The sequence below is a fragment of the Chanodichthys erythropterus genome, chromosome 18, assembly GCF_024489055.1.
Source record: "Chanodichthys erythropterus isolate Z2021 chromosome 18, ASM2448905v1, whole genome shotgun sequence".
In the NCBI taxonomy this organism is placed as follows: Eukaryota; Metazoa; Chordata; class Actinopteri; order Cypriniformes; family Xenocyprididae; genus Chanodichthys; species Chanodichthys erythropterus.
The window spans coordinates 26,729,554-26,751,618 of record NC_090238.1 but is presented as its reverse complement, the minus strand read 5'-3'; the positions used below and the strand labels follow the sequence as shown (position 1 = coordinate 26,751,618).

Here is a 22,065-nt window from a genome sequence, read left to right as displayed (position 1 = left end):
TAAAATATTATTAAATTTAATAAAACTGTTTTCTATTTGAATATATTTAAAATGTAATTTATTCCTGTGATGACTCTGTGACCCATCAAAATTATGCACACTACAACAATATATAATGAAAGCACAATAACATAAAATGTATACTAAGCACTATCACATGAGTACACACAAATGCCTACATATATACATTTCTAACCACCAAAAAACGTTAAAGTTAATGGGAACTGTAATCTCCAATCAGAATCAAGTATTCAGACAGAACATGCCAAGATAATATTGACATGCAATAACACTCAATCACAAATTTACATTCATGCATATGGCAGATACATTTATAACACATATAACACATTATATATATATATATATATATAATAGACAATAATGAGCAAGAATACATGTGTATGCACAAAAAAGCACACATACGTAAAATGTATACTAAGCACTATCACACGAGCACACACAAATGCCTACATATATACATTTCAAAACTGTCACAAAACAAGATGTGGCCTGTACTTTTGTCCTCTTCAATACAAAACAGCTCATTGTCCATTTAATGGGAACTTCAACACATTACCGTAAACCACATCTGACGTGTTCTTCAAATGCAGGGAACTCTGCTCTCATGTCAGTTGATCTTTAACCTCTGTCATGACAAGGCAAAAAATAGCTGATAGAGACACATGAATGATCGTTGGCATGGCATTGAGTCCGCAGAATTCATCATCTGAGAAAGTGAAAAAAATATGAGAAAGACAGAAAAAGTGTGTGTGTGTGTGTGTGTGTGTGTGTGTGTGCATGGGTGGGGGTGATAGAGAAACAGGGAGGATATGTTAATGGGGCAAAACTTTGACTGAGGTAAACAGGATGTCTGGGGTTTGGTAAAAGCTTTCAAAGAAATAGAGACAAGCTATGCGTTTCAAAATAGTTCGCATCTTCCCACTCAAATGACATTTCACATTAACAGGAAATCAAATGCTACATTAATCACAATGTTTACAGGCAGAGAAGAGAATGAGTTTAAAAAAAAAAACAGAAATCATCACAGTATGTGTAATAAAATCCATGTGAAAAATGTGTTGACAGGGAAGCTGATAAACTTTGCCTCAAGCTTCTTAAAATGAATTTTGATGACTTTTTGCTGACCTTTTGCTTTGTGTTCTTGAATCAACAAACATTTTATGTACTATATATTACTTGTTTGAGAAGCCGTGATGCTTTTTCTTATGCCTTAATCATTTGGATTGTGACCAATTTGAATATAAGACATCTCTGTCAGAAGGTAAAATAATTAATGACTTATAACCTAATTTTTTTTTTTTTTTTTTTTTTTTATCACTAAAAGCTGTTATATGGCTTCAGAAGACTTATAACACAACTCGAATGATCCTTTTTTGATATTTTCTTGGATATTTTGGAGGTCAACAGAATACTGAACAAGGTAAGTTTAGGTAAAAATGGATTTATGAATGATTTACACAATCACAAGTGAATGGTGACTGAGGTTGCATTATGCCTGAGGTCTGCTTTTGGGTTCCATAGACAAAATGTCAAACAGGTTTGAAATGTCACAAGGATGAGGAAACTATCACTTTACCTTACAGTAAATTTAGTACTTTGCAGGAATCTTGGAATAGTGCTGAAATACAAGTTTGAACAGGAATGAAACTCTCTTACACAATTTGTTGTTTGCCGTTGGCATCTGATAGAACTTTTAGCTCATGGATTTCATCCAAAATATCTTATTCTGGGTCCCGAAGATGAACGAAGGTCTTACGGGTTTGGAGAGACATGAGGGTGAGTAATCAATGACAGAATTTTTATTTTTGGGTGAACTCGGATTAGTAGACGATGGAGATACATTCCTGGCATTTCTTTTGTCCACTTTCAACTACTTCTGTCCTGATTTCTTCAAGGGAAGGGTTTATGGGTGGGTAAATGTATGTTTTTTTTCAGATCTTTCTATTTAATGGACAAAATAAGCTCACACAATTTACATATGAACTTGACTGGAGACAACGGAAAAACATACGGAGCTTTAGATTCTGCTCTGATAACTGCAAGACCACACCGATCGCTGTGAGTGCTTATTAGAAATCAGGAATGGTGAGAGAACATTGTGCTTGATATAACAAATTCATGTGCATTTAAGTGTATGTATCAAAATTGATCTATAATATGCAATAAACAACTCTTATTTTGTGTTTGGTTCAGTTTGTTTATTATAATAGAAGTTAATGGCATCCAATAGTACCAACAAGAAAAAAAATTTAAATAAATAAAACTTCAAATTCAGTTACTAGAGGCACCCAAAGCAGTTCCACGCAATGCTTCATATAAGAGTCCCTCAGGAAACAAAAAATGTTCCGCCACTTTGGACAGGGTGCCTAGAGGTTCTACAGAGGGTTCCGCCAGTGTGGCAAAGTGAAGAACCCCAAAAGGATCCTAAAGGATCTTTTCATTTTTACAGTGCAGGGAAGAAGACTATTGCAACTTCCTTTTCATGGCATCTTTGAAGATTTAACATTTTTTTAAACTTTTAGATTAAAAAACTAAATTGTTGCTTTATTTATATCTATATATCATTATTTATATCTATGTGTTTTTTTTTGCATGGTGTTTTCAGATTAAGCCAGAACAAAAGCTAAGTCACGTACACACCTCAACACGCGTACCAGCTCTGAAAGAATGTGTCACATGCAGTTTGTAACTGGAAGTGTAGTAAAATTTGCAACTTCAACAAAATATTTATGATTTATCTTATGAGGTGTTGTCACTGGTATGACAGCTGAGGTTTTTTTTATATGCTATGCAGGGAACAAATTAACTCATATACCACTGCGCTGAGACAAACAAGCTAAAGTAAGAAAAAAAAAGAAGAAGAAAAAATATAAGAAAAGAAATGAACCACTGATTGGTTCCCTTCATACATGGTCTTCCCCAGAATAACACCCATATTTGCCACACAACTGTTGTTACGTAATTTCCTCTCTAATTTTCTCTACACTCATCATTTTCTCTTTTATGGGTTTATGGGAGGCACCTGATCAAATACAATAAAGATTCTTATAAAAACCCAGACCTTCATTCTCACAAACACTGACGCAGGTGACTGACATCAAGGAAATCTATTCATACCATCACAAGTAAGTATTCTCAAACACAGGTTTAACCACATTTCAGTCATATGGAACTATACTAGAACTATACTGAAAAAACTGTGTGGGAGTGTAACAGAAGAAAGGAAACAGTGACATTAGGCAGTCAGTTTTTTAACTTGTGCACAGTAGTCCGACCTCACACTTGTGTTATCTCTTTCTCTCTGCAGGATGAGGCTTTTGGTTGTCACCGCTGCTTTTCTGGCTGTTGCCAGTGCTGCCAGTCTTTCTCTTGAGGACATGGAGTTCCACGCATGGAAAATGAAATTTGGTAAGAAAGTCGTCTTCTTTAGTTTTATTAAAATGGGAAAGAGATTAATAAGGTTCTTCTCCTTGAATGAATGACCAAAACAGATGAAAGTCATTGAGATTCAGACAGTGAGCAAAGACAAGAGTATTTTTTGAATCTACTAATTGTTCATTGTGTCCTTTCTCATTTCTTTCAATGTCTCATAAACATTTATGATAAACGCCTAAACCTGCACTCTTAGAAATAAAAGGGGGTTTTGCCGTGATGCCATAGAACCATTTTTTTGCTTGCCTAAAAAACCCTTTCAGTGAACAGTTCTTAAAAGAACCATTTTTCCTTAGTGTGAAGAACATTTTAATAATCTAAAGAAGCGTTTTTGTCCAGTAAATGTGTAATAAAAAGGTTCCATGGATGTTAAATATTCTTCACTGAAGCAAAATTGGCAATAAAAAACTATACTATACTAGTAGTCAAACAGGTTGCTTATGGAATGTGAATGTGACAAAAGTCAGGAGATTCTTATAAATGTAAAATTGATGTAAAAAAGACTAAATGTTTTGTTAAATAATTTTACAGACACCCTATTTTTCACATATGAAATTTAATAATGAAAGCTATATTATATAAATTATATTTTTTAAATACATAAGATATAATCAAACTAAATTAATTTAAATCAAGTCTGTCAAAAATCACATTTTTAAATTTGATTTACTTTACACATTATACACAATTTATTTCTAAATTAATATATATATATATATATATATATATATATATATATATATATATATATATATATATATATATATATATATATTTTTTTTTTTTTTTTTTTTTACTTAAAAATGTCTATAAAAACTATTGAAACAAAAACTTTGCAGAAAATACAAGTTAACGCTGTTTAAAACACAATGCATCGTCAACTTTTCACATGTGCATCAGGTAAGATCTACCGTTCTACTGAGGAAGAGTCACATCGTAAGATGACCTGGTTGTCCAATCGCAAACTGGTTTTGGTCCACAACATGATGGCAGATCAGGGCATCAAATCCTACAGGCTTGGCATGACATACTTTGCTGACATGGTAAGGGGGAAAAAAAAAAATATATATATACTATAAATATATATAAAAATATATATATATACTTTTTTATTATATAATATATATATAAATATATATATATATATATATATATATATATATATATATATATATATATATATATATATATATATATATATATATATATATATATATATATATATATTACAATATACAAAACACACATATACAAACAATATTTTAATATTGAAATGTTTTTCTGTTTTACTAATTTATCACATTTTTATCATATCCTCTCTCAGAGCAATGAGGAATACAGACAGGTGGCGTTCCATGGATGCCTGGGCTCCATGAACAACACTAAGGCCCGTGGTGGTTCCACATTCTTCCGGCTGAGAGATAGCGCTGTGCTGCCCGATACCGTTGACTGGAGGGACAAGGGCTATGTGACCGATGTTAAAGACCAGAAGGATTGTGGATCATGCTGGGCCTTCAGTGCAGTAAGACCCACATTTTTGCCTTTACAAACAGATCTTTAATGGCAAATGCTCAAACAGTCCAACTATTCCAGTTCTATAGCAAGCTGTTTTAGCTTTTAACGTTCCCAGGGCTACTCGTTGTAATTGCATTACATTAGAGAGCTCTCTAATTCAATCCTTATGAGTAAGAATTATGATTAGAGAGCTTTGCCATTCAATTGTTACTAACATTTACAATTAGAGAGCTCTACAAATTAATTTTTACTAGTCATATGTCTCCATTGACTTCCATTCATTTTGAATACAGAGCTTAACAATTGAATTTTTACTTGTAAGAATTCATTTGCAGAGCTCTAACTGAAATTCTTACAAGTACCAATTAAAATTACAGATGAATTCTTACTAGTAAAGCATATTAAAGATGTTGGTAGCACTTTAAAAACGAGGTCTCATTTTTGAACATTAGTTAATGTATTAACAAACATGAACTAACAATGAGCAATGCATTTGTTGCAATATTTATTAATCTTTGTTAATGTTAGTTAGTCCAGCTGTTCATTGTTTGTTCATGTTAGTTCACAGTGCATTAACTAATGTTAACAAATACAACATTTGATTTTAATAATGTAGTATTAGTAAGTGTTGAAATTAACATTAACTAAGATTAATACATGCTGTAGAAGTAATTGAATTAGAGAGCTCTCTAATTGGAATTCTTACTAGTAAAAATGCAATTATGACAAGTAATGTGGGGAACATTTTGAGCTAAATCGGCTTAAACCAGTTCAACATTCTTACTTTACTCTTTTGTCTCTCAGACTGGTTCCCTAGAGGGCCAAACATTCAAGAAGACAGGGAAACTGGTGTCCTTGAGTGAGCAGCAACTGGTGGACTGTTCTGGTGATTATGGGAACATGGGCTGTGGTGGGGGACTAATGGACCAGGCCTTCCAGTACATTGAAGCCAATAAAGGTCTGGATACAGAGGATTCCTACCCGTATGAGGCTGTGGTGAGTCTTAAAGTTTGTGAGAAAAAAAACTTGACCCTAAAGCTTCAGCTGAGGCTTTTTAATAATTTTTGCTCCTCAATATTCTCCACACAGGATGGTCAGTGCCGTTTCAACCCGAGCACTGTAGGCGCCACTTGCACAGGATATGTTGACGTCGCCAGTGGGGATGAAAGTGCACTACAGGAGGCTGTTGCTACAATCGGCCCTGTGTCTGTTGCCATTGATGCTGGACACAGCAGCTTTCAGCTCTATGCATCTGGTAATTGTCTATTTTTTAGGTGTATTTTATGAACACTTTTTTCATTATATATACAGCTTTTAATTATAAATTTGCTGGCTAATTAATTGACAAGTTAATTTAATGATTAATGTTTCTAGGTGTCTACGATGAGCCTGATTGCAGCAGCTCTGATTTAGATCATGGTGTCCTGGCTGTTGGTTATGGAACTAACAATGGAGAGGACTACTGGCTTGTTAAGAACAGGTTAAGAAAATAAAAAAGACAATGAAACAAAAATTTAAAAAAAATTATAGACACACAAAACAACTAAACACTCTGCTGTGATTTTAGCTGGGGTCTGGACTGGGGTCAAAATGGTTACATCTTGATGTCCAGGAACAAGAATAACCAATGTGGCATTGCTACTGCATCCAGTTACCCTCTGGTCTAATGGGTGAGTTCAACTAATATGATTTTATGGCTTTAGTTCACAGAATTGGGGCAAGTTAATTTACCTTACACAGTCAGAAAAAAAAAGGTACGGGGCTGTACCCTAAGGTACAAAGGTAAAAAGGTAATAATATGTACCTTTAAGGTACTAATATGCACCATTTAGGGGTAAGTAAGGTACAAAGATGTACCTTTTCACTTTTGTACCTTAGGGTACAGCCCCAGTGACAGCGCCGTACCTTTTTTTCCTGACAGTGTACCTTCATTTACTTATAGAAAGCAGGCTTGTATAAACATTTCTAACATAGGTTTACATTTTTAGATACGTTTTACTTTGCAGTAGGAATAAAATATTTTTCTTATGTTCTGCAGGAAAGGGCAACAGACCTGGAGCTGATGGGAGAAAAAGGAATGTGAACTGATTCTACAATAATACCTCATAATTGTACTTTTATTTTAATGAAAATTCAAATATTTTAACTAACTGGCTTTAGCTATTGTTTTTTTATTTTCAAACCCTCTGAAACACTATGTTAACATGAAATACATAATAAAAAATGAACATAATGTGGCGTATATTTTATCATCAAGCATTCTTGTGGTTTAGTTGTTTCTTTATCAATAATTCACAATCTGCACAATGTATTCGAAGTACAGTATCATTAAAAAATTAGATAACTAGTGTTTAACTTGTTTTAATTTAACAGTTCCTTATAATACCCAGGAATCCAAATCATCAGCATTTTCATAAATCATAGAACTAAGTCTCCATTGTGTGATGCCTGGGAATCTGCTGGAAGCTTCTACTTAAAGTTTGAGATAATTGGTCACATAAATGCTTTTACTTTCAAAAGTGAGAATGTCGCATGGACCTCCGTTCTTTCCCATCTGTCAGTGACTGAAAGAATTCATGAAAATATGATAACTGAAGAGAAAACATTACTACAGTTTTTACCACAGGGGGTATTTCAGTAATTTTAAATTTTTTTTTTTTTTTTACAAGAAAGTCTCTTCTCTCCTGCCTGGTTTGTTTTAAAGGAACAGATGCTGTTTTTTTTTTTTTTTTAATTAAAATAAACAGTTAAAATAGAACCTCCCTAGTGAAAAATAAATATACCAAAATGTATTTGAAATACATTTATTTTATGCTAAGTACAACCCACAACTGTACTTTTGGTATAATAAATTGATATACTTAAAGGGATAGTTTACCCAAAAAATTATGCAAATTATGATTTTTAACTGCAACCGCTGCCGTCTGTCAGTCAAATAATAGCAGTGATTGGGAACTTGAACAATAAGAGTCGAAAAAACTTCCATAGACAAATCCAAATTAAACCCTGCGGCTCGTGACGACACACTGATGTCCTAAGACACAAAACGATCGGTTTGTGCGAGAAACCGAACAGTATTTATATCATTTTTTTACCTCTAATACACCACTATGTCCAACTTCGTTCAGCTTCCGGCTAGTGTGGTCTGATCGCGCTCTGACAACGGAAGTGATGTCTCGCGCTCATTGAAGTATATGGGCGAGACATCACTTCCGTCTTCAGAACGCGTTTTTTGACCTCACTAACAGGAAGCTGAACGAAGTTGGACATAGTGGTGTATTAGAGGTAAAAATTATATAAATATGTTATGTTCGGTTTCTCGCACAAAACGATCGTTTCGTCTCTTAGGACATTAATGTTTCGTCGCGAGCCGCAGGGTTTAATTTTGATTTGTCTAAGCAAGATTTATTTACTGTTATAGTTGAAGTTCCCAATCACTGCTATTATTTGACTGACAGACGGCAGCGGTTGCAGTTAAAAATCATAATTTGCGTTCGACTGAAGAAAAAAATTCACCTACATCTTGGATGCACTGGGGGTAAGCAGATAAACATATTTTCATTTTTGGGTGAACTATCCCTTTAAAGTCTGCTAACGAATTTTGTACTTAAAGAAATTTAGTTATCCAGAAGTAGTGCTGAGGTCCAACTAAATATGTAAAGAGTAGTATATTTGATTGTGCTAAAATAGAACTTTATCAAGTATACTTTAAGTTGACTTTTAATATCTTGCATTTAAAGACTGATATTATACAGTGTCCAATCCTTACTAATAGTGATATTAAAGGTTTAGTTTACCCAAAAATGAAATTTCTGTCATTAATTACTCACCCTCATGTCATTCCACACCCGTAAGACCTTCGTTCATCTTCATCTTTCATCTCAAATTAAGATATTTTTTAGGAAATCGGACGTATATGACTCGCCCATAGACAGCAAATTTAACAGACATTTTCAAGGTCCAGAAAGGTACTAAAGACATCATTAAAACTGTCAACGTGACTACGGTAGTTCAACCTTAATTTTATAAAGTGAAATATAATATAAATATAAATATAAATATAAAAATATATATATAAATTTTTTTGTGCAAAAACAAAACAAAAATAATAACTTTATTCAACAGTCACGTCAACTTTTTTTTTTAACAGTAACAATAGTACTTTCTGAACCTTGAAAGTGTTGATTATATTACTGTCTATGGACGAGTCATATATCTCTTGGATTTCATGGAAAAATGTCTTAATTTGTGTTCCGAAGATGAACGAAGGTCATACGGGTGTGGAACAACATGAGGGTGAGTAATAAATGGCAGAAGTTTCATTTTTGGGTGAATTAACCATTTAAAACACATTTTAGGCTTAATATTAAAAAATAAAGTACTACTCCAAATAAAGTTTAATTATAATATTTATATCAGCACATATCTCAAGCGATATGTCAATATGTTAATGGACTTGTAGAATATGTATTTTGAATACATTTTGGTATAGGTTTTTTTTTCACTAGGGCTGTGATACGACTTAAAACGGATTTCTGCGTATTCTCATTATTTATTGATTGTGATTATCAGTGGCTTTTGTGCAGCCTCAACCATGAAGTGTGTTCATTCATAATCTAATTTTCAAAAACACCTCAGTGGCTCTTTTCGGTAATTTAGTTTATGCTTATACAAAATACCACTGATACAGAGGTCATTTCTCCCCCTTAAAACAGCAGGTGCATTTATTTAAATTGCATACCACACAGACTTGATGAGAGAGTTTGTTCATATGTGTGTATCTTTATTTCACATAGTTCATAAATCATACATTTAGAGAATTATTTGTGGGTATTTTTATGACATTAACTGCTTGACTGTAATATTTATTTGATGCCATTAACTATTGCGGTCTGTTAAAAGTAATTATATATGCTTTTGAATGTGTGAAATTTTTTACATTTTAGAATAGTTTATTTTTATTATTAATTCCACAGTGATTTCCTGATTCCATACATATAGTCAAAATGACTTTGCAGAAAATGACTTGGCTCATTTTGTTGCATTCCAAGCATATTGCCACAGCTCTATACATATACATATATATATATATATATATATATATATATATATATATATATATATATATATATATATATATATATATATATATATATATATATATATATATATATATATATATATATAAATATTTATATATATATATATATATGCACTTTTTACTTTGCATTAATTTCAATAGATTCTCATTAGTAAAAGAGTAATACAAATATATATATTTTTAGACAGTTTCAGAAATATTGAAAATATACCATGTATGGTATGTAAGTACTTAATAATTAAAATAATACACTTATTTAATTCGCATGACAGTACAGAGAATTACCTTTTTTGCATTACAATAATAATTATTATGGCTTAGAGAACTTAATTGTCAATGTCACAATTAAAATAAATAAATAAATTATATACATCCATAAGATAAAGCTAAATTGTAAACAAATGTTAACTTCTCCAAAAGCGAAACAGAGACATGTATATTCTTGTTAAAAGACTATTGCACTAAGAAATTTATTTAAAAGCAAGCTCCTAACAAGGCCGCATATTAAGGTCTAGGTGGATTAGATGGTAAGCAAACAATCAGTTCTCGTAAACAAGTGAAAGTGACATGTGAAGGTCAAGTATGGTAAACCACACTCAGAATTTGTCCTCTGCATTTAACCCATCCAAGTTAGTGCACACACATTAGCACGAGGGTATAGTGAGTAGTGAACACACACACTGCAAACCGTGATACACACCCAGTGAAGTGGGCAGCCATTATGCTGCGGAGCCCGGAAGTGAGTGGGGGTTAGATACCTTGCTCAAGGGCACCTCAGTCATTTCCTGCCGGTGCTGGAATCGAACCAGCAAACTTAAGGTTAACGTTGCTAACCATTAGGCCATGACGTGTTGGATACAGGAGAAATGCAGGAATATTGATCTGATCAACTTTGACAGGGGCCAAGTTGTTATGGAAAGACAACTGGATCAGAGTATCTCTGAAACGGCAAGGCTTGTGAGTCACTCCTGGTTGACAGTAGTGAGAATTTACCAATAGTGGTCTGATGAGGGACAAACACAAAATGGCGACAGGGTGTTGAGTGGCCAAGGCTCATCGATGCATGAGGGCAATGAAGGCTATCCTGCCTGGTCTGAACCAATAGAAGGTCTACTGTGGCACAAGTCACACAAACTTTTAATGATGGTTTTGGGAGGAATGTGCCACAAGACAGTGCATCACACTCTACTGCCTATGCCAATCAGAGTGCCTATGATGCCTGTCCACCATAGAAAGCATCTATAATGGGCACGCAAGTGTTGGAACTGGACCTTAGAGCAGTGGAAGAAGGTGGCTTGGTGTTATGGGTATCATTTTCTTTTACATCAAGTTGACAGCCATGTAGATGTGCACTGTTTACCTGGGGAAGTGATAGCACCAGGAAGAACTGTGAGATGGCGACAAGCCGGTGGAGAAGTGAGATGCTCTGGGCAATGTTCTGCTGGGAATCTCTGGGTCCGGCCATTCGTGTCGACGTAAATTTGACGTGCCACCTTTTTTGACGTGGTGTAGACTAGACCACTTGACATTGGTGTTCCCTGGTGGAATTGGCCTCTTTCAGCAGGATAATGAACCCTGCCACAAAGATTGTTTGAGGAACATGATGAAGAGTTCAAGGTGATGACCTGGCCTCCAAATTCATCAGATCAGTTCGATCCACGCAGGACTAGAAAGATCTTCTGCTAATTTTTTGGTGCCAGATACCAAAGGACACCTTCAGTCGATGCCGTTTTGTCAGACAAGGAGGACCAACGGCATATTAGGCAGGTGGTCATAATGTTTTGGCTCATCAGTATACACTCGACACAAGGCCCAAAACCAAAGAGATTGTTCTCTTTGGTCATTTTATATTTCTGTTTTAGTTGTATTTTTGCCTTTATACCGTCTTGTTTTGTTTATTTTATGTCACATATTATTTATTTCTGAAAAGAAAAGTGCTCCAACTGAATAAAAAACTGAAATGCAGTTCATGCTTTTAACCACTGGATGGCGAAACAGTCCTAAACTTGCAGTACCTTTGTAATGTGCTCTTGCTAATAGCTTCTATGCTACTATGTGGGATTATTGTAAACTTTTACTTCTGTATAATCTCATGTTTTCATTTTTATGATTTGAAAATGAGTCCCTTCACAATATTTTCTGCAAGTGGAAGAAATTATGGATTTCTATCCAGGTAAAACATTTGTTTTGCATTGACTTTTGCCATGATTATCTGGTTTAGTCCAACATTTGACAAACAACATTCAAATGCTATAAACTGGAGCAACTGAGAAGCAGTAACAAGATTGATGATGGCATTTCGTTAGAGTGTCACATGCAATAATAATGATAATGATCCTCCCTCTCCTGTTGATAACCATAGGAGGCGGCGATGGATTGAACATAGAAGAGAATAAACAACTTTCTGTAATTCAGCTCTCCTTGATTTACTGGTTCAGAGCCATTCAGTCTCATACTTGTGGTCTTAATATTAGTGCGAGAATGAAAAGCTGCAGCATCCTAGCCAAGAATAATGTGGGATCAACACCCATTGACTCATTTTTAGATCAAAATCATGCACATACATTTGATTTTCTGTCATGGTGGGACTCACCATTGACTTCCTTTATTTTATATTGAGCTAATGATAATGATACAGACAAAAATCAAGGATGGCATTAGCAACCAGCAAGCAGGAGCGATTTACTTAGGAGGAGTGTTGTGTCATAGTTTATTTGTTTCACAGCTCCTTCATTTGCATCATGCGCATGTGGTAGCATTGATATTTAAATTATTAGTTATTAGTTTAAATTTAAATTACAGAATTATTGTTATTATTTGTCATTTAATAACAAATATACTGAAATTGCAGCATGTTGATTAGGAGCCTTTGTAATGTTAAATAAATTCTGAATGATGAAAAATCCACATCATGAACACATGCACATATAGTACAGTTTACACAGCTTTGATTTACTCCATTCATTTTCCATCATTTCTCTTTCCTTCCTTCCTCTTTTCCTCTCTGTGAATCTCATCATCACCACACAGCTGTTGGTTAATGAGACTCTCAGCTCTCATTTTCTGTGGTTGTTGTGATGAAAATTATTTTTCTGCTCTCCAAAAATACTGAGCAATAGTTGTGGCAAGTGAAAGAAGAAAAGATTAATTACCCAAACTAATGTTGGTTGGCAAGAAGGATTTTCTATGCTTGTAGCAACACAGAGACATGAGTCGAAAACTGAAAGTGCTCTTTTCGCTTTATGCGAGTTTAGAACTTTTTGATGCCAAGGACCCCTAATATGATGATTCCATGTGCAACATTATATAGGGAATTATACAGCTATGGAAAAAATTAAGAAACCACTTAACATTGATTTCTGAACTTGGAGTGGTCTCTTAATTTTTTCCATAGCTGTATATTGTATATGTATATTAAAAAAAATATTTATTCTATGAATACTTTCAACAGTGGCCTTAGTACTGGAAATTGTTTTTTTTTTTTTTTTTTTCACCATAGGGATTTCAAAACCATTTAAGAGTTATAAACCATGAACAAAAGCCAATCAGCTATGAGGTGAATCACAGCTTTACAATCTTTGATTGGAAAAGTATTTGAAAAACAGACAAAATTGTAAAAACTTAATCCCATGAAGCACTGCAAATAACACAACTGAATTAAAATCAATGGAGAAAACTTGATTTAAAATGTTTATTTTTATATATTAAAGTAGTTTTTCACCAAGAAATACACTGTTGAAAACATTATTGAAAACAAAAAGCCAAATTTAACCATAAAAGCTTCAACAAAAGCATATAGCATTTATTAATAACTTTGTACGCGTATCTCACAGAAGGTCTGTGTTAAAAGATTTAAAAGTTAGGCTATCATCAATACCCCTATGGAGACAATAAATGGGATTTTACTTCTGGAACCAGACTTTTCCACTCAACAACAGTGAATGCCATGATTGACCAATAAAAATGTTGTATTCCAGAGTGCTGTGTAATATGATCTTGATAATATGATAATATTTATCTTTAGAAAGAAGAATTTTTTTTCTAGAACTATTTTTTTATAAAGCATAAAGAAACAAAAAAATTCTAGGTCTAGTTCTAGTTGGGATATAATCATTTTGAACTATTTGCAAATAATATTTGCATTAAAATTTGCACACATGTACTTTTATTTGTATGCATAATATGTCAAAAACATGAAACATTTCTCGTCTCATCACACTTAATTAGGAATTACAGGAATCACATGCATTACTGGATGTTACTGTTGGCCGTTTAACATTTCTATCGCAAAACAGTTGACATGTATTAAATGTTTCGCCATTTACATCGTACCTCACTCTCTTTCAACATTAAAGTGATGCTTCACGCTGGAATTCATGCTGTGCTTCTGTGAACAGTAAACTCCGCCTACTTTAATTGGTCATCTCAATCATTTTGACATTGACAAGTGCTGTTAGACTGCTGAGGCAGACTAGACTAAAAATGTCTATGGCTGTGTGAATGTAAACGAACAAAAGTTGGAGTTTGAAGTGGAAAAAAGTCAATGTAATGTAAATAAATGAAGAAAGGGCAGTGAAGACAGTAATCTTGGCTGAGACCAAAACCATTAGGCTTTTTCACTCAGTAAGTGAATCAGATAAACAGCAAAAACTAGGGCAGTCAGCACGACTCCTGATTACAGCTTGTAATCCCAATTATACCTCTTTCTAAACAGGCAAACACACACACACAGACACACACACACACAGCTGCCTCCAGCTGTTAGTCAGAAAAAGACCCATCCCTGCTGTGCCCACAGACTGTCAGAGTTGCCTGACGACCCACATGGTTAATTACTGGGCACATGTGTGAAGCTCTGCCCACATGTCTTAAAGACAGAGTTATATTTGAATTAGCAAAGACTTTGCATTGTTCTCAAATAGAGCTGAAGAGAATGAAGATCAATGGAGCATGTGACAATCAGAACAAAAGCATCACAGCATGTTTCTTAAGTGCAAAAAAAAAGTGTCAGTCAGAACAGATGTCATTCTCTATCAGAACACAAATTTATATCCAGCATCAGTTCAGATGGAAAAGTGACATCTTAAAGTCGTGTGGTTCAATCCATCAGTTGATTAGATGGAGGTTTAAGCAGAACATTAAGCAGAATGTTTGGAGAAGTCTTGGATACATCACTAGAGAGAAGTCTGTTGTTCAGTGGAATATTGAGTAATGACATTTTGATTAAAAAGTGGGGTAAAAAATGTGCAAAATGAAACATGCATGGACAAACTGATCATAATAAGATCAATAACATGCACTTATAGATTTCATTTCCTGCCAACTTTAAGGTGTGATATACTCTGACACAAAGCACTCAAGTATCTTCTCTGTTTTTATGCTAATTTCCAGTTTGTTTGGTTGCATATTAAACTCAGAAGACCATCAACAAAAAATATAACACTTGAAAAAAAATTCTAAATATTTAGTAATGCTGAAATAAAGAGTTTCCTTCAAGCTGTTAGCTAGACTTCAAAGTCATTTGAGCACATCACACACAAACTCAACATTGTTGGGCAGTTTAATTCAGTTGTTGATGACAGGCTCCGTTATGATTCGTTTTGATCATCTTTTATGAAAGATTAAACAAAAAGGATTAAAACAAGAGCCAAGAAAATACATCCTCTCCGCTCCTTTAATTCTTCAGGCTGTCATGTGGAATTTTGTCATCAAGCTTATATTTTTCACAAATCATCTTTTTATTTATTTTTTACTGTCAGCCTCATTTTATTTTTTATCCAAACTGCAGATGCCCCCATTGTGTGTGTGTGTGTGTGTGTGTGAAGCAGCAGATATACAGTCAAGCTAGCCTTTTGAAAAAGTAGTAACAATACAATAATATTAAACTACTAACAAAAAGTAGTTAAAACTACTTTAATAATAATAATAATAATAATAATAATAATAATAATAATAATAAAATGTGTAGAACTATAGTTAGGAACAACCACACATTTTGCTGAATATTCACTTCTGTGCAGGTCACTGTAGCATTTTAGCACACCATTTTGAAAACATTATATAGTCACTATATAGTAGCTTAAGCCCAAAATATACTTTAGTACACACTTATTATGCTGATATATGCATAAAAACTGAAGTATACTTTGGAATTTATGCCCAAAGTTAGCGCTAAACTTTATTAGCGAAAAGTTTTTCTAATTTATTTAGCTACTCCCCAACACTAATATGAATGCTAAATGCTAAATAACGTCATTTGGTTAAGTATGCTGAAACACACACAAATACTTAAAGCCCATCTTTCAAGTTGAAGATCACTGTGAATGAACGTGTAGATAAATAGTGTAGGAACTCGACTTGCGTGAAGAAATTAATCATAAATGTGTATTAAGTTTTTTAAAAGAAATTGTGAGTAAAATTACAGCGGCGCCTGTGTTTGCCTGTCCTTACGTCATATGATGCGTTCTCTGGGAAAGGGCGGTTTTTTGGAGCGTAGCTTAGAATAGGCACACTTTTTTCTTAATTTCTGCCCGTGGGTGTTGTAAAACATGTATTCTTATGTATATCTTTTTAAATTTACATTTTCATACAATATTGTGTATAAATTAAAGTATAAAATTAACTTGAAAGATGGGCTTTAATGTTTAGTATGTTTCTGAGCCATTTGGTTTTTACGAGGACACAGGAAGTATTTATGTTGTAACCCTTATGGAAAGAAAATATATTTCCCTATATATGAATGATCAATATATTAGATGATTTAACAGTATATTTGAAAATATACAGAAAATATATTGCATAAATATATTACAATTTATTGAATAATACATAAGGAATTGCTGCTTTTCATATATTGAAAAATATGTGATAATATTTGCTAATATATCATAATGTATGTAATTTTATATTCAGTAATATACTTAATATATAGATTTATATGTGATCAGATATGGTACTGCATGCATAATATATTGCATATATATTTACTCATGCAGTATAAACACATATATGGTAAAATATATTATGTAACACGTTTCATATATTTTATAATTATTTACATTTTAAACGTTTCATATTTTCAAATTAGTTAACAAAAGCACACCTGCATGTATATACTAAATTTTCTACCAAAAACCTATCCTCAGGCTCTACTCTTCAGCACAGTGCTAACCCCAAAAACTCACTCATACCAGAAAACCTTTTAAATTCCAAAATAATACAATTTTAAACACTAACAGATCTCCCCCTATATCAATATTGAGCAAAACACACGAAATAGCACTTAATTTTAACATTTACTCTCCTTTAACAGTCAGAAGCAAAGCATGCTGGGAACTAGAAGTCTGTTGTAACCACTAATGGTAACACTAGTTTCCCATATATGGAAATGTATTATGTAATATATCGCATTATATTTTGCAGTATATTCCCATATATATTTGTTCCGTAAGGGAATACCCATGTCATTTGTCATAAGAACACACACACATACAAACTAGAAAAACAATATGGATTAAAATCAGTGTAACTGTTAGGCTACGTGTGTGTTTTTGGTAGTGTGTGTGCATTCATCTGGCTTTGTCTGCTGTAATGGGCCTTCAGTGGAGATCAGACTGACATATAATCAATGAGTATAACCACACACACTTGGCTCATCCTGAATACTGAACTCACCACAGTGCTAAAGTTACCGGTCTACACCACAAACATTTCTCAAGGACTTCTTCATTTCTTTAGTTGCTTTATCTAATCAGCGAGATGTATTTTTTTCTATTCAATTCTTTTAATGGAGTGAGTGAATGAAAGTTGTGTATAGGTATGTTATTAACAGACAGCAGAGGGCACTGTTAAAACACTCGGCCATTTAATCCAGACAGACGTATAAACGCACACATACACACACATTCACATCCCTGTAGTCAGGTTGTTAAAATGTCACTCTTCTGTAACTGACACGTTTTAGAGCACTGTGAGACACAAGGCAGATTATCCTAGCAAGCGTGCTTCAGAAAGAAGGTTATAGCCAACAGGGTCAGAGACAGCAACCTCTCTCCCCCGCGTCAGTGTGTAGAGAGCTCTCAAAGGCAGGATCGCATTGGTAATCTCAGTTTAAATACACAAATCCCTAGCCTCAATCCAATCAAAACTATTACTCATTCCTCCCCACACACATACAGATTCTCAGCCAGTGTTGTTTAATGCTGTCCCTACGGGATTTAATCCAGATTACCCAACATAAAGTAAGAGTTTTAATCTGAATACCATCATCTGCCTCTGTCAAATACACACGCAAACACACACACTCCTCTAGGGGGTGCTACAAACCAGATGTTTTGGATGATCTAACATTGTGACAAGATTAGAGACATTTTAGGAGGATAAATACATTATATGAGAGAAATCATGATGGTAAATATGGCATCTGTTAAATACTGTATGCAATATCGGTTCACAGTTTAAAAATTGTGAAACAAGATATTTTGTCAGATATTATTATGTTTTAAAATGTAAAAAATTTAGAGATTTTGGTGTTTACCCATCCAAGTAGATAAGAGATGTACCCGCATGAATAGAAATAGCAAATGGTATAAGTATAAAATGAACTGACTTGCCTTAAAAAGTTCAATTCAATGGCTGGTCTTGGTCTCGAGAATTTTGAGGGCCGTTTTTCTTATTCATGAGTTCACATTTTTATTTAATACTTGCGTGTGAGATGAAGGTCTAGGGCTAAATACCCCCATGGACTACAGAATTCATAAAGGCTAAAATATTAATATGTAACAAAAAATGAATAGAAAAATAGATGGCATTTCCTGTAGCTCAAACAGTAGAGCATGGAGCTTGCAATGCCAAAATCATGGGTTTGATTTCGGGGTATAGAGTTCATGTATGGAGTTGGAGAGGTGGAGGGATGTTCTACGTATTGTCAGTATTGCTTTACAGGCCCGGATGGGCTAATCGGGAGCACCGGGAGAATCCCCGGTTGGCCGGTCTGTTTATTTGGCCGCGAGGGCCGGTGTTGTCATGGCACTGGGTTGAAATATGGATGCTCTAGAAACTGTGGCACTGCCAAATGTACTAAGCTGAGTAGCCTAACTTTTTCCTAAAAACCATTCAGTGACGGATTTGGGCCTGGACGGCCCAGGGCGGCACGCGGCACCCACGCAAGAAAAAACAAACAAACAATCAAACTAACGAATGCGCGATCAGGTTTTTACCACTCATTTGCATGTAACGTCAATGATATCATGTCACTCTATGGGTAAATTAACCTGGTCGGGAGGGATTTGGAGTGTGGGCCCGGAGAAGACAACTCACTCAAAAGTATACGAGAAGAAGGGATGAGGTGAAGTCTGTAGGGACAGCAGGACAAGTTCTAAATCAACGCTAAATTATGGTAAGGCAAAAGGTCTAAGCCACCGGAGGCCGATTTAAATAACGTAAATAAATAAAAAGGAAGCGGAGAAAACATGCAAAAGATAAAGGCATGTATGCAGCTTACTCATATCGTAAAAATAGTTCAATAATAAAATATAGGGCCAATCACTTATGTTGCTTGCTATGCTATTACACATTGGCCATTTTTCATTTTTCTGTCCAACTAGCTTAACCAGACAGTAAAATGTGATTTTGTAACATGTAACTTTTTTTTAACAAATGTAATAGCCTACTTTAATATTGTACTGTAAAGTTGTGCAATTTTGTAGGATTTATGGTATTTTGTGTTATTTATTTGCCTCAATTTGTAATAATTTAAGTATATACATTTATATTAAATAGCAAAAATTTATGCTAAATCCACTTTAATAAAGATCTACATTTCTAAATTTCATTCATAGTGATAGACATGAAAAATGTGCCTGGGTTTAGTGGACAATTGCTGCCATCTACTGGAAAGCAAACACTTAATTAAAGGTGCCCTAGAATCAAAATTTGAATTTACCTCGGCATAGTTAAATAACAAGAGTTCAGTACATGGAAAAGTCATACATTGAGTTTCAAACCCCATTGCTTCCTCCTTCTTATGTAAATCTCATTTGTTTAAAAGACTTCCGGAAAACATGCGGATCTCAACATAACACCGACTGTTACGTAACAGTCGGGATCATTAATATGTATGTCCCCAATATTTGCATATGCCAGCCCATGTTCAAGGCATTAGACAAGGAAAGGCAGTATTAACATCTGGATCTGTGCACAGACAAGGTAAGCCAGCAAGAACAACAGCGAAAAATGGCAGATGGAGCAATAATAACTGACATGATCCATGATAGCATGATATTTTTAGTGATATTTGTAAATTGTCTTTCTAAATGTTTCGTTAGCATGTTGCTAATGTACTGTTAAATGTGGTTAAAGTTACCATCGTTTATTACTGTATTCACGGAGACAAGAGCCATTGCTATTTTCATTATTAAACACTTGCAGTCTGTATAATTCATAAACACAACTTCATTCTTTATAAATCTCTCCAACAGTGTAGAATTAGACGTTAGCCACAGAGCATAGACTCAAACTCACACAGAATCAAACGTAACCATCTAAATAAATACTCACATAATTCGAAGCATGAATGACGAACATCTTGTAAAGATCCATTTGAGGGTTATATTAGGTGTGTGAACTTTGTAAATGCACTGTAATATAGTCGAGAGCTTGTGTGGCAGGGAGCAGGCGAATTAAAGGGGCGGCGCTGCCAAAATCAGTGTATAGTTAATGGTACCCCAAAATAGGCAGTTAAAAAAATGTATATAAAAAATAAAACTATGGGATATTTTGAGCTGAAACTTCACAGACACATTCAGGGGACACCTTAGACTTATATTACATCTTGTGAAAAAGCATTCTTGGGCACATTTAAATTAAAATTAAAATAACATGAATTTTTAACTACAGCCACTTGATGGCTAGAGAATTAATCAATGGTTCACATTATAAAATCATTATTATAACTATAAAAATAACTCTATATCAAATTTTAGCATTTTTTGTACTATCATGGGTATTTGAAGATATTTTGGAAAAATACAATTATTTACAAGGCTGTAGAGAACAGTGCACTATTGCAGTCTTATATACTGAGGTTTTAATTACATTATTTTAATATAGTCAGTCGTGAATTAAAGTGGGCCGGTCTAAGGCATGAAAATCCAGGGCTGAAAATGAGTCCCAATCCGGCTCTGTTGCTTTATAACACATAAGTTAATATGAAGTAACTTAAGTTTTAAATAAAATCAGTTATCTTTTTCTTTGCCAACAAATCATCAAATGTTGTGCGTTGCCAAGTAATGCAGAAACAAAGTATGTGAGTGGACCGGAGTGACAGAAATTCTGTACTGTAAATCTGCTCCAGGTCCACTCTTGAGTTTTTCCACCGATTCGAGAAACAACCCAGAAGCGAGAAAAGATTCAGACAGACCATCAGACTTTCAAAACATATTATATATATATACACACACTGTACACCTAGCAAATGTTTACCACTCATGTAGCCATGGCTAGACAATGGTCATTTCCCCCTCAAACAGATAGTAAATATAATTTCCTCTGCTACATAAGAAGGAATGAGACATGCTTGGTCCAAGCTCACAGCTGCTGCGTGCTGTCGCCCAGCTTTCCGATGTCTTTTTGATTTGGCGCAAATTAGGCTGAAAATGAAATATTAACCTCCCGAGAAGCAGGGAGATTCCATAATACGCTTTGATCCTTTTTCGGTGCACGTCTCTCCATGCCAGCCTCGTCAAAACAGCATTTAATTAAAGCACTTAAATGAAATTAACTACTGAGAGCACAAAGAGGAGACTTTTAGTTAGAGAGAAAGAGGTCTTCAGCACACGCTCAACTTATTAACAGGAAGAAATGAAAAGGGTACACAAAGTCAGGCTGAAGTGAAATTGGTTATTATATGCAAATTATTTGTGCCTCATATGTCACAGTATTGGATAAGAAAGCTATTAATGGTGTGGAAAAAGAAAGATGCAACCAACACATTC

General features: G+C 34.3%; 1 protein-coding gene across 2 annotated transcripts; it reads left to right on the top strand.

The window, feature by feature from the left end:
- The first annotated feature begins 3,085 nt into the window (after positions 1-3,085).
- ctsl.1 (cathepsin L.1) lies at positions 3,086-7,310 on the top strand. 2 transcript variants are annotated; one of them, XM_067368549.1, is made up of 9 exons: positions 3,088-3,149; positions 3,332-3,432; positions 4,357-4,499; positions 4,781-4,978; positions 5,776-5,967; positions 6,061-6,226; positions 6,346-6,451; positions 6,539-6,641; positions 7,010-7,307. In XM_067368549.1, exons 2-8 carry the CDS (start codon positions 3,333-3,335, stop codon positions 6,636-6,638), a joined length of 1,005 nt encoding a protein of 334 aa, XP_067224650.1. In that variant the 5' UTR covers positions 3,088-3,149; position 3,332; the 3' UTR covers positions 6,639-6,641; positions 7,010-7,307. The 2 variants fall into 2 exon arrangements, with proteins under 2 accessions (XP_067224649.1, XP_067224650.1); XM_067368548.1 differs by having other exon boundaries at positions 3,086-3,149; positions 5,776-6,226; positions 7,010-7,310.
- The last annotated feature ends 14,755 nt before the right edge of the window (positions 7,311-22,065 follow it).

Coding starts and splice junctions, on each gene's coding strand:
- ctsl.1 (XM_067368548.1), top strand. CDS start 3,333: ATGAGGCTTTTGGTTGTCACCGCTGCTTTTCTGGCTGTTGCCAGTGCT. Junction 4,979..5,775: donor CATGCTGGGCCTTCAGTGCA/GTAAGACCCACA, acceptor TTTGTCTCTCAG/ACTGGTTCCCTAGAGGGCCA. Junction 6,227..6,345: donor CTTTCAGCTCTATGCATCTG/GTAATTGTCTAT, acceptor TAATGTTTCTAG/GTGTCTACGATGAGCCTGAT.